At 45.3% G+C, this 12,398-nt stretch overlaps 1 protein-coding gene across 7 annotated transcripts in view; it reads right to left on the bottom strand.

Annotated features, from left to right (window-relative positions):
- The window catches only part of LOC124146116 (lysine-specific demethylase 5A-like), a 50,800-nt gene that overhangs the window by 15,584 nt on the left and 22,818 nt on the right, over positions 1–12,398 (bottom strand). For all 7 annotated transcript variants that reach the window (XM_046516211.2, XM_046516216.2, XM_046516215.2 and 4 more), the window contains 8 exons: positions 11,400–11,519; positions 9,959–10,153; positions 5,815–5,929; positions 3,991–4,182; positions 2,957–3,107; positions 2,674–2,791; positions 1,551–1,697; positions 630–838 (listed from right to left, as the gene is read on the bottom strand). In XM_046516211.2, the coding sequence (XP_046372167.2) occupies positions 630–838; positions 1,551–1,697; positions 2,674–2,791; positions 2,957–3,107; positions 3,991–4,182; positions 5,815–5,929; positions 9,959–10,153; positions 11,400–11,519 (1,247 nt within the window). The remainder of the gene's footprint in view (positions 1–629; positions 839–1,550; positions 1,698–2,673; positions 2,792–2,956; positions 3,108–3,990; positions 4,183–5,814; positions 5,930–9,958; positions 10,154–11,399; positions 11,520–12,398) is intronic.

The following is a 12,398-nucleotide window of genomic DNA, read 5'->3' as shown; positions in this document are numbered from 1 at the left end:
ACCAATCAAATCATAGCCATGTAAATCATTTAATTCTATATATGAAAGTTACTCTGCTGTGGAGTTACAACTGAATCACTGATAGTGATGTGGGTGAGTGAGTGAGTGAGTTGGGTTTAACACCACTTTTAACAGTATTCCAGTTATATCGCGGCGTGTCAGCTTAATGTGGGAGGAAAGCCCAAGTGATGCAGGTCTCACACGTTTACCACTTCGGTGAAATCCACGAGTACGGGTATGGTGCTGACAAACCTAGAAACATAATCGGGGAGAACCGGGATTCGAACCCACAATCATAGGTTTCTGGCATGCCCAAGGGATGCAACTCTGCACAGCGAATCGCGGCGCCTTAGATGACTGGGCCACCCATGCCCCCCGATAGTGATGTGTATATACAACATTTTATATTGTATAAGGGTCTATATTACTAGCGGGTGACATAATAACGATAAATCGTTTTCATGTTCAATTTATTTCTTTTCCAGTTGCTTTTCAGTAGGAGCGGCGGACCCTTGAAACAGAAATTAAAACAGTGTGGCCTTATAAAAAATAGCGTGTACTGTATACAGTGTATAAAGTGTAGCGTGGTAACGTCCAAGGCTGTAATATGCTCCAACAGTGAGGGGTACCTGGCCTGCAGACAGATCCTGGCCTTCTCCTCCCATCTCTCACTGACAGTCAGCAGTTCCTGCAGGTCAGCCATGGCCCGTTCTACAGCCGAGTGGGGGGCCAGGCTCACCCCCGACTCCATCAACTTCCTCATCACCTCCAGTGTAACGTTGGGCGGGTCCTTCAGCGTGTTCCTCACCTCGTCCAGCCATTTGGCTTGCTGTAATACCTGCACACAGCATGTCAAAACACTGTAGCCAGCAGAGCAAGTGGCAATATTGCAGCAATATCATTAAATACTGAAGGTAACGTTTATTGAAACAAGCAAAAAAAGAACAAATCCACAATGCATTAAACTATAATTTCGCTAAGCTGGATATGAATGTGTCATTATTACTGATAAACAGAGATGTGTTGTTGTCACTTTTGTGAAAATTGGGTGCCACACAGGCTAGTGATGATTCAACTATTTTGGAGGTGAGGTGAAATTAGGTTTAGCGTAGCGTCGTGTGTGTCTGCTTGTACTAGTCCGGACCGATGCCGATTTATAGTGCTAGCTCACTGAGATACCATGCCGCAGTTTAACATGAATACCCAACTCAGACACAGTACACTGACTCCGAGCCGACCAGTCCTTGTTTTAGCCCCTTAATGCCGAGTGCCAGACAGGGTAACAACAAGTACCATCTTTTAACGGCTTTTGGTATGATGCAGCCGGGGATCAATCCCCAGACCTTCCACTCTCCGGGCGGACGTTTGGACAGGTAATGTGCCTTTGTATGCAGTTGTGTAATTTACACAGCAAATGGCAGCATCACCATCACCACTGCAAAAACTGATTCATTCATTGGGTCACAATACGATAACTGAGCACAATTGGTGACTGAGCAATTCAAAAGATTAAAATTCAAAAGTTATCATGCCTAACCATAGCTACTTACCTGTTTGAGTTTTGGTATTTCTGGGAGATCAACATCAAGCACAATTCCAACTTCGATAAGTTTTTCTAATTTCTCCGAATCTGGAGTTTCAGCATCTAAAGCATCTTTGGCTTCAGTCTGAAATTTGACCACCTTGTCAAGCAGTTCCTGTAAGATAAATGTCTGATGTTAACCTGATGAAACACACAAGCATGGGTATGGTGTTATCAAACCAATAATCAGTCAGGTCAAATCATTGGTGCTTCTGACAACGCCACACTCAGGACTATTGCAGCTATATGGTGGCGGTCCGTAAATAATCGAGTCTTGACCAGACAATCCAGTGATTGAGATCATGAGCATCGATCCACGCAATTGGGATAGGATGACATGCATCAACCAAGTCAGCAAGCCTGACCACCCAATCCCGTTTGACGCCTCTTACGTCAAGCATAGTCGCCTTTTAAAGCGAGAATGGGTTACTGAAGACCTTTTCTAACCCAGATCTTCACAGGTGTAAACCTAAGAGACGCAACTCGGCACAGATGCTCGCAGCCCACTGTGGCAGAACCAGACTCTTCATACATATTGATGTGTATCAAACTCATTTGATTAAAATATATTTTGCAACATTACAAATCAAAGTCAATCAGAATGGAGGTGCTGCTATGACCACTCAACTTGATGTGGATGTCCCTGAATTTGGTAGGACTAAAACCTCAAAGGTATTCATACTCTTAGAGCTAAATAATACACACCCTGTCAAATCAACAACTTTATTGACTTTTGAAAATTGAAACTGTCTGAACCATTTGCTCGACACACAGAGAGTGAGTGAGTGAGTTTGGTTTAACGCCACTTTTAACAGTATTCCAGTCATTTCACGGCGTGTCAGCTTAATGTGGGAGGAAAGCCTGAAGTGATGCAGGTCTCAAACGTTTACCACTTCGGTGAAACCTACGAGCACGGGTATGGTGCTGACAAACCTAGAAACATAATCGGGGCGAACCAGGAACCCACAATCATAGGTTCCTGGCGTGAGTAAGGGACGTAAATCTGCACAGCGAATCACGGCGCCTTTGACGACTGGGCCACCCGTGCCCTTGACACACAGAGAGAAATGAGCAAGTGTAACAGTACTGACCTTGACAAGCTTGGCCTCCAAGATCACACATGGTAGACTGATGACCTGTTCATGAAAGATGTTGAGTTCCTCAAGGTTTAACTTGGCTATGTATTTTCCCTCGAGGCTTTGGCGATTCCTGAAATACATAACAAATTGGTGTATTTGTCACAAAGTCAAGTCAACAAAACGAATTCGCTTTCTATACATATTACATTATGAATTCCTAAGACTGACCTGCTGACTATCATTACAGACGACCCAGAACTAGGGGAGATAATGCTTGTGACCTTGGTTGTGTTACCTTGTTCTCACTTTCTTGCTGACCAACTGGTTGGCAACATTGGCACACTTTTCTGCTTCATTCACAGCACTGGTGAGCTGTTGAAACAACTCGTTGTCGGGAAACTTTTTCTCTTCTGCCTCGGTAACTAAATCCTTCAGTTCTTGTAAATCTGTAAGAAGAGAAATTAATTCTTTTTGGCAATGAAGTAACTTTTTCCCCCTTTCTTAGATGCCACTGCCACAGCAAAGTGAAAACACAACTCATCTTCCAAATACTTTCCCATCACAAGAAACTCAACTACATCATCACCTGGAGCTAGAATGTGTTTCCACTTCGCTTATTTTCATAATTTACTTTTCAACTGAATAACTAATAATTGTTGGCAAAAAGTGGTGAAAGGAAGTATTACACTGTGACCTGAATAGCAAATGAATTTGACTTATGCAGCAATATTCCAGTCTGAGCTAGGTAAACCAGTGGCTGAATGCATGTTTATCTGTTTCTTGTTTAACGCCGCACTCAGCACATGTGACGTTAAATATTAACTAACTCACTCACTCCAGCTATATGACAGCGGTCTGTAAATATTCGAGTCTGGTCCAGACAATCCAGTGATTGACATCATGAGCATCAATCTACCCAATTGGGACACGATGACGTACATCAACCAAGTCAGACCGCCTGACCGCCTGACCACCTGATCCCGCTAGTCACCTCTTACGACAAGCATAGTTGCCTCTTACGGCAAGCATGGGTTCCTGAAGACCTATTCTCTACACGGATCGTCACGGGTCGACTGAATGCATGAGCAACAGCTCACACTGTTGAGATGTAGACACAATCAGCCCAGTCATATACTGTAACCACTGATCCTGTCTCATGACAAGCACTGGCAACTAGGGATGCGTTCTAAACGGAATCCCAAAAGGAGTACGGTTTTGAAAAGCCTGAAAAATTTAATAGCTGTTGACTGTTGACAGCAATTGGCTTTGCTCCTCAAGCTACTCCCAGAGAGAGAATGGCTGTTGGTTTGTCTCTCCAATGTCACCTACCTAATTTATCCTCCTGTGGTGCATCCAGTGCAGCCTTGACCTTCACATTCCAGTTATCGAAGGACTCGGCCCTCATCTTGAGCTTGTGTAGCATGGACGGCAGTTCGTCAAGCGTGTAGCGGTAGCGGAGGCATAGCTGAGTTGTGTCACAAGTGCATATGTGTTCTGTGTGGTACAGGCAGACCACCTTGTCTGAAAGCACAAGAGTTCACGCATATCATTGGAAGAAAAACATCTACCCCACTCAAGACACATAATACTGACCAGTGATCGAAACTAACAGTTTTAGCCCACTAGTCCTTATAACGATAACACATAGCAAAGCCCTTAATAAGGGCAAATTTCTACTAGCCCTTATGACACATTAACTATTGGGCAGATTGGCAAGGACCATAGGACTACATCGTTTGGCACTAGTCCTATAGTCCTTGCCAAACTGCCCAATGGTAAAGGTATCATAAGGACTAGTAGAAATTTGCCCTTTTTAAGGGTTTTGCTGTATGTTATCATTATAAGGACTAGTGGATGAAAACTGTTAGTTTCTAACCCTGGACTAGTGCCAACTTCTAATGCTGCTGACTCCCACACAACCAGTCCTTGTTTTATCCCCTTAATGCTGAGTGATAATGCCTTAATCATCCTTATACAGCGTTCGAAATTGGCACTAGTCCTATGGTCCTTGCCAAATTGCCCAATAGTTAAGGTATCATAAGGGCTAGTAGAAATTTTGACTTTTTTAAGGGTTTTGCTATATGTTATCATTATAAGGACTAGTGGACGAAAACTGTTAGTTTCTAACCCTGGACTAGTGCCAACTTCTAATGCTGCTGACTCCCACCCAACCAGTCCTTGTTTTATCCCCTTAATGCTGAGTGCCAGACAGGGGAACAACAAGTACCATCTGTTTACATGTTATGAATGACGAGTCTGGGGATCAAACCACTGACTTTCCACTCTCAGGGCAGACGCTCTACCCACTACACCACAGAGAAGGTCTTATGGAGTCATCAGTAATTACTTTGCTGCTTATACAATCAATAGACTAATCTGTGGACATTGTGTTTCATTACATCAAATTGGGCAGAAAATGTGATAACTGATTTAAGAAGATAAAACCATTCAGTAGAGGGGAAATATTTTTCGAACATTGGGACTTGAATTGATGAGATAATGCCTTAAACATCACCAAACTGCCCAATAGTTAAGGTATCCTAAGGGCTAGTAGAAATGCCATTTTTAAGGGTTTTGCTATATGTTATCATCATAAGGACTAGTGGACTAAAACTGTTAGCTTCTATCGCTGTAATAATAATAAGAAGAAGAAGAATGCTTGTACTTATATTACTCTAGCCTCCAATACACTTGGTGAATGCTCAAAGTACTAACATTATCAACCCGGTCAATAGATCAGTGTTCATCAAATGTTTTTCATTCTCACTTCCCTGGGGAGTATACAACCCACACTATTTTGTCAGTCACATTACCATCTCATCCTACTGGTAGCCCATTCACAGCTGGGTGAACAGAGGAATATTTCGAAACAAATCACTTGCCTAAGGAGACACCACATGTGCTTCAGTGCAGGGCAGGACCAAAGCACTAGCAACCCTCAGGAGTAAAGCTCCAGAACGTGGCCACCCATCCAACTACTCTCCGCAACTAATATGTCACTTAACTTCACCTGATTTGTGACCTGTGCACCGTGTGAACTGAGTACAGGTCAACATGCCACCAATGTAATCACTAGCCTCGTCACATATCCCAATATTATCAGGAATCAAGAGCTCCCAGAGTACCAGGATTAGATTGAGTGTAGGTTCTTACTTGGACTACAGGGGCAGGTGATCCCGGACAGGAAACATGTTGTCTTGCAGTGGTAACACTGGCGCTCGTCATCCGGGAGCAGCTCAAACGCTTCTCTCTCAGCTTCAACAACACCCTGCAACACACAGAAACACACTCAATACATGGTATGTTGAACAGGAAAAACTACTTAATTTGATGAGACTTGGTAATTTATGCCATTTTTAACAATGGAACCAGAAAATGGGTGTATCATTTTTGCAAGCCCTATTTGATATATTACAAACAACACAAGATGCAAAATTATCACTGTATAAAAGGGAAAACTGAAATGTAGTCATCTCTGAACTTCTGTGTCAATCAATTTGCTGCATCTAGAACCAACTACCTGGCACAGGATCACAGTGATAAACCAACTACCTGGTACAGGATCACAGTGATAAACCAACTACCTGGCACAGGATCACAGTGATAAACCAACTACCTGGCACAGGATCACAGTGATAAACCAACTACTTGGCACAGGATCACAGTGATAAACCAACTACCTGGCACAGGATCACAGTGATAAACCAACTACCTGGTACAGGATCACAGTGATAAACCAACTACCTGGCACAGGATCACAGTGATAAACCAACTACCTGGCACAGGATCACAGTGATAAACCAAAAACCTGGCACAGGATCACAGTGATAAACCAACTACCTGGCACAGGATCACTGTGATAAACCAACTAACCGGCACAGGATCACAGTGATAAACCAACTACCTGGCACAGGATCACAGTGATAAACCAACTACCTGGCACAGGATCACAGTGATAAACCAACTACTTGGCACAGGATCACAGTGATAAACCAACTACCTGGCACAGGATCACAGTGATAAACCAACTACCTGGCACAGGATCGCAGTGATAAACCAACTACTTGGCACAGGATCACAGTGATAAACCAACTACTTGGCACAGGATCACAGTGATAAACCAACTAACCGGCACAGGATCACAGTGATAAACCAACTACTTGGCACAGGATCACAGTGATAAACCAACTAACCGGCACAGGATCACAGTGATAAACCAACTACCTGGCACAGGATCACAGTGATAAACCAACTACTTGGCACAGGATCACAGTGATAAACCAACTACCTGGCACAGGATCACAGTGATAAACCAACTACCTGGCACAGGATCACAGTGATAAACCAACTACTTGGCACAGGATCACAGTGATAAACCAACTAACCGGCACAGGATCACAGTGATAAACCAACTACTTGGCACAGGATCACAGTGATAAACCAACTAACCGGCACAGGATCACAGTGTTAACCAACTACCTGGCACAGGATCACAGTGATAAACCAACTACCTGGCACAGGATCACAGTGATAAACCAACTAACTGGCACAGGATCACTGTGATAAACCAACTAACTGGCACAGCCAAGCAGTGATAAACCAAATAACTGACACAGCCCAGCAGTGATAAACCAAATAACTGACACAGCCCAGCAGTGATAAACCAACTAACTGGCAGAGCCCAGCAGTGATAAACCCACCAACTGGCACAGCCATGCAGTGATAAACCCACTAACTGGCACAGCCATGCAGTGACAAACCAACTAACTGGCACAGCCCAGCAGTGATAAACCAACTAACTGGCACAGCCACTCAGTGATAAACCAACTAACTGGCACAGCCCAGCAGTGATAAACCAACTAACTGGCACAGCCACTCAGTGATAAACCCACTAACTGGCACAGCCCAGCAGTGATAAACCAACTAACTGGCACAGCCACTCAGTGATAAACCAACTAACTGGCACAGCCCAGCAGTGATAAACCAACTAACTGGCACAGCCACTCAGTGATAAACCAACTAACTGGCACAGCCCAGCAGTGATAAACCAACTAGCTGCTACATGCTAGCAGTGATAAACCCACCAACTGGCACAGCCCAGCAGTGATAAACCAACTAACTGGCACAGCCCAGCAGTGATAAACCCACCAACTGGCATAGCCCAGCAGTGATAAACCCACAAACTGGCCCAGCCCTGCAGTGATAAACCCACTAACTGGCACAGCCCAGCAGTGACAAAACCAACTAACTGGCACAGCCCAGCAGTGATAAACCAACTAACTGGCACAGCCATGCAGTGATAAACCAACTAACTGGCACAGCCAAGCAGTGATAAACCAAATAACTGACACAGCCTAGCAGTGATAAACCCACCAACTGGCCCAGCCCAGCAGTGATAAACCAACTAACTGACACAGCCATGCAGTGATAAACCAACTAACTGGCACAGCCAAGCAGTGATAAACCAACTAACTGACACAGCCATGCAGTGATAAACCAACTAACTGGCACAGCCAAGCAGTGATAAACCAACTAGCTGCTACATGCTAGCAGTGATAAACCCACCAACTGGCACAGCCCAGCAGTGATAAACCAACTAGCTACTACATGCTAGCAGTGATAAACCCACCAACTGGCACAGCCCAGCAGTGATAAAGCAACTAACTGGCACAGCCCAGCAGTGATAAACCAAATAACTGACACAGCCTAGCAGTGATAAACCCACCAACTGGCCCAGCCCAGCAGTGATAAACCCACCAACTGGCACAGCCCTGCAGTGATAAACCCACAAACTGGCCCAGCCCAGCCCAGCCCAGCAGTGATAAACCCACTAACTGGCACAGCCCAGCAGTGATAAACCAACTAACTGGCACAGCCATGCAGTTATAAACCCACTAACTGGCACAGCCAAGCAGTGATAAACCCACTAACTGGAACAGCCATGCAGGGATAAACCCACCAACTGGCATAGCCATGCAGTGATAAACCAACTAACAGGCACAGCCCAGCAGTGATAAACCAACTAACAGGCGCAGCCCAGCAGTGATAAACCCACTAACCATGCTAACTGTCACAGCCCAGCAGTGACAAACCCACTAACTGGCACAGCCAAGCAGTGATAAACCAACTAACTGGCATAGCCCAGCAGTGATAAACCCACAAACTGGCCCAGCCAAGCAGTGATAAACCAACTAACTGGCACAGCCCAGCAGTGATAAACCAACTAACTGGCACAGCCAAGCAGTGATAAACCAAATAACTGACACAGCCATGCAGTGATAAACCAACTAACTGGCACAGCCAAGCAGTGATAAACCAACTAGCTGCTACATGCTAGCAGTGATAAACCCACCAACTGGCATAGCCCAGCAGTGATAAACCAACTAGCTACTACATGCTAGCAGTGATAAACCCACCAACTGGCACAGCCCAGCAGTGATAAACCAACTAACTGGCACAGCCCAGCAGTGATAAACCAAATAACTGACACAGCCTAGCAGTGATAAACCCACCAACTGGCCCAGCCCAGCAGTGATAAACCCACCAACTGGCACAGCCCTGCAGTGATAAACCCACAAACTGGCCCAGCCCAGCCCAGCCCAGCAGTGATAAACCCACTAACTGGCACAGCCCAGCAGTGATAAACCAACTAACTGGCACAGCCCAGCAGTAACAAACCAACTAACTGGCACAGCCCAGCAGTGATAAACCAACTAACTGGCACAGCCATGCAGTGATAAACCCACTAACTGGCACAGCCCAGCAGTGATAAACCAACTAACTGGCACAGCCATGCAGTTATAAACCCACTAACTGGCACAGCCAAGCAGTGATAAACCCACTAACTGGAACAGCCATGCAGGGATAAACCCACCAACTGGCATAGCCCAGCAGTGATAAACCAACTAACAGGCACAGCCCAGCAGTGATAAACCAACTAACAGGCGCAGCCCAGCAGTGATAAACCCACTAACTGGCACAGCCCAGCAGTGATAAACCAACTAACTGGCACAGCCCAGCAGTGATAAACCCACTAACTGGCACAGCCCAGCAGTGATAAACCCACTAACTGGCACAGCCCAGCAGTGATAAACCAACTAACTGGCACGGCCCAGCAGTGACAAACCAACTAACTGGCACGGCCCAGCAGTGACAAACCAACTAACTGGCACGGCCCAGCAGTGACAAACCAACTAACTGGCACAGCCTAGCAGTGATAAACCCACTAACTGGCACAGCCCAGCAGTGACAAACCAACTAACCAAACAGTGGTGGGTACAACCAAGATAACACTTACCATATCCAACAACTTCTTCCTCAGCTGTTTCTCCTCCTCCACAATGGCCAGCATGTCCTGATGTGTGCAGGCTGCCAGGTTGAGATCCAGACTGTCAGGATCTGCAGCCATCTTACAGATCAACTCCTCATGTGAGAACACACACTGACGGTGAAGGCTACGGTAGTTGTCAATGCATAGACGGCCCATGCCCAGCTGAAGAAAAGATCATACAATTTAAATAAGTAGTGCGTGAGTGAGTGAGTGAGTGAGTGAGTGAGTGAGTGAGTGAGTGAGTGAGTGAGTTTGGTTTTACTCTTTGAACACATGTAAGTAATGTCAGATTCAAATCCACAATGTTCACATGGCAAAGGGAAGCATCTCTGCTTAGTGAATTGTGGCACCTTCAATGATTGGGCTACCAGTGCCCATGAGTAGTTTGTTCGTTAGTTTGTTGTTTAACGCTGCACTCAGCAATATTCCAGCTATATGACTACGGTCTGTAAATGATCGACTCTGGACCAGACAATCCAGTGATTGACATCACGAGCATCGGTCCACACCATTGGGATACGATGACATGCATCAACCAAGTCAGAGAGCATGACCACTCAATCCTGTAAGTCGCCATTTACGGCAAACATGGGTAGTAGGTCAATGGTACAATGTCAATGGAGTGGTGACACAACTATATTTTGGAATCTGAATCTACTTAGTAATGAGCTACAATACCTTAACATGGTAAGAACAGCCTGTACATTTTCTAGTCTGGAGCAGACAAACCACAGAAAAATCGAGCACAATGAGTTGCAATCAACCAAGTCATCGCGCCTGACCGTTTCATAAACTTTTGAAACAGAAAGTCCATGCCTCTAGCTGGCTTCAATGAAGTGATATACATGGACCTGCTTAATAAGAGGTGAGGTGAAGTGAAAAGGGGTTTAACGTCACGTCCAAGATTATTGCACGTGTGTGTGTGTGTGGCTGTGTGTGTGTGGCTGTGTGTGTGGCTGCTTGTACTAGTCCAGACTGATCCCTATTTATAGTGCTAGCTCACTGAGATACCATGCCGCAGTTTAACATGAACACAAAAGGGAAAACTGAAATGTAGTCATCAGTGTAGTGTTTCAAGTCTTAGCCCCTTAAGCAGCGTTAGAAATCGGCACTAGTCCTGTAGTCCTTACCAAACTGCCCAATAGTAAAGGTATCCTAAGGACTAGTAGAAATTGGCCCATTTTAAGGGTTTTGCAATATGTTATCATTACAAGGACTAGTGGGCAAAAACTGTTAGTTTCTAACCCTGTTAAGCCCCTTTATGCCGAGCGCCAGACAGGGTAACAGCGACCATCTTTTAACGTCTTTTTGTATGACGCAGCTCGGGATCAAACTCCGTACCTTCCGCTCTCCGGGCGGACGCTCTACCACTAGACCACGGAGGTGGTCTTGCTTAATAAGAACTTACCCAGTCAGCAGGACAGAAGTTGACAGCCTCAGCGAAGTTGTATCCCTGGTTGAAGCCTGCATGGTAGGCTCTCGGGAAGGTCACCACAAACTCACCCGCATGCTGGTTTGTACGGACAATCTACATAGGACAAATAGAAGTATCAGGCAATGTATCCACATGATAATGCTTCACTGACTAGTGCAGATCAGCATATACATGGACAAATCAACATGATTAGGTCACTCTTCAAAGAAATTGAGAATGGGATATCATCAGTAACATTACAGGAGGAACACACTGTTTAAAATGGAACATCAATAAAAGCAAGGCCATCTGAACAAGTTGTTGGCAGTGGGTTTGGTATGAGCGAGTGAGTGAGTGAGTTGGGTTTAACGCCGCTTTTAAACAGTATTCCAGTTATATCGCGGCGTGTCAGCTTAATGTGGGAGGAAAGCCCGAAGTGATGCAGGTCACAGACGTTTACCACTTTGGTGAAACCCACGAGCACGGGTATGGTGCTGACAAACCTAGAAACATAATCAGGGCGAACCGGGATTCGAACCCACGATCATAGGTTTCTGGCGTGCCCAAGGGACGCAACTCTGCACAGCGAATCGCGGCGCCTTAGACGACTGGGCCACCCGTGCCCCCGGGTTTGGTTTGACTTCCCTTGAACAGTATTCCAGTTGTATCAGGGTGTATTACAGTGGTCCCTCGCTACAACGCTACCAATGGGGTCCAAATAATTGGTGGGCGTTATAGACGATGAGCCGTTCAACCGAGGCCGAGGCGGGGGAGCGCGCTCGGCCAATCTCACGATCTTCGCCTTGTCTCGCACATTGCAATGATACAAGTTGTTTACCTTTCATAGTGTAAAAATATATATCCATTATGTTTTCACCGTTTGTTATTATTTACAAGCCTTAACTGTCACATTCAATGTGAATGTAGTCTACTTACATGAAAATATCGATTGATAATGGTAGTAACAGACGCTATGAGTGAAGAGCCAATCAC

Source organism: Haliotis rufescens, unplaced genomic scaffold, assembly GCF_023055435.1.
Source record: "Haliotis rufescens isolate VD_foot unplaced genomic scaffold, xgHalRufe1.0.p SCAF_68, whole genome shotgun sequence".
NCBI classification, from domain to species: Eukaryota; Metazoa; Mollusca; class Gastropoda; order Lepetellida; family Haliotidae; genus Haliotis; species Haliotis rufescens.
Note: the sequence above shows the minus strand (reverse complement) of the source record. Positions and strands in the feature narration are given on the sequence as shown.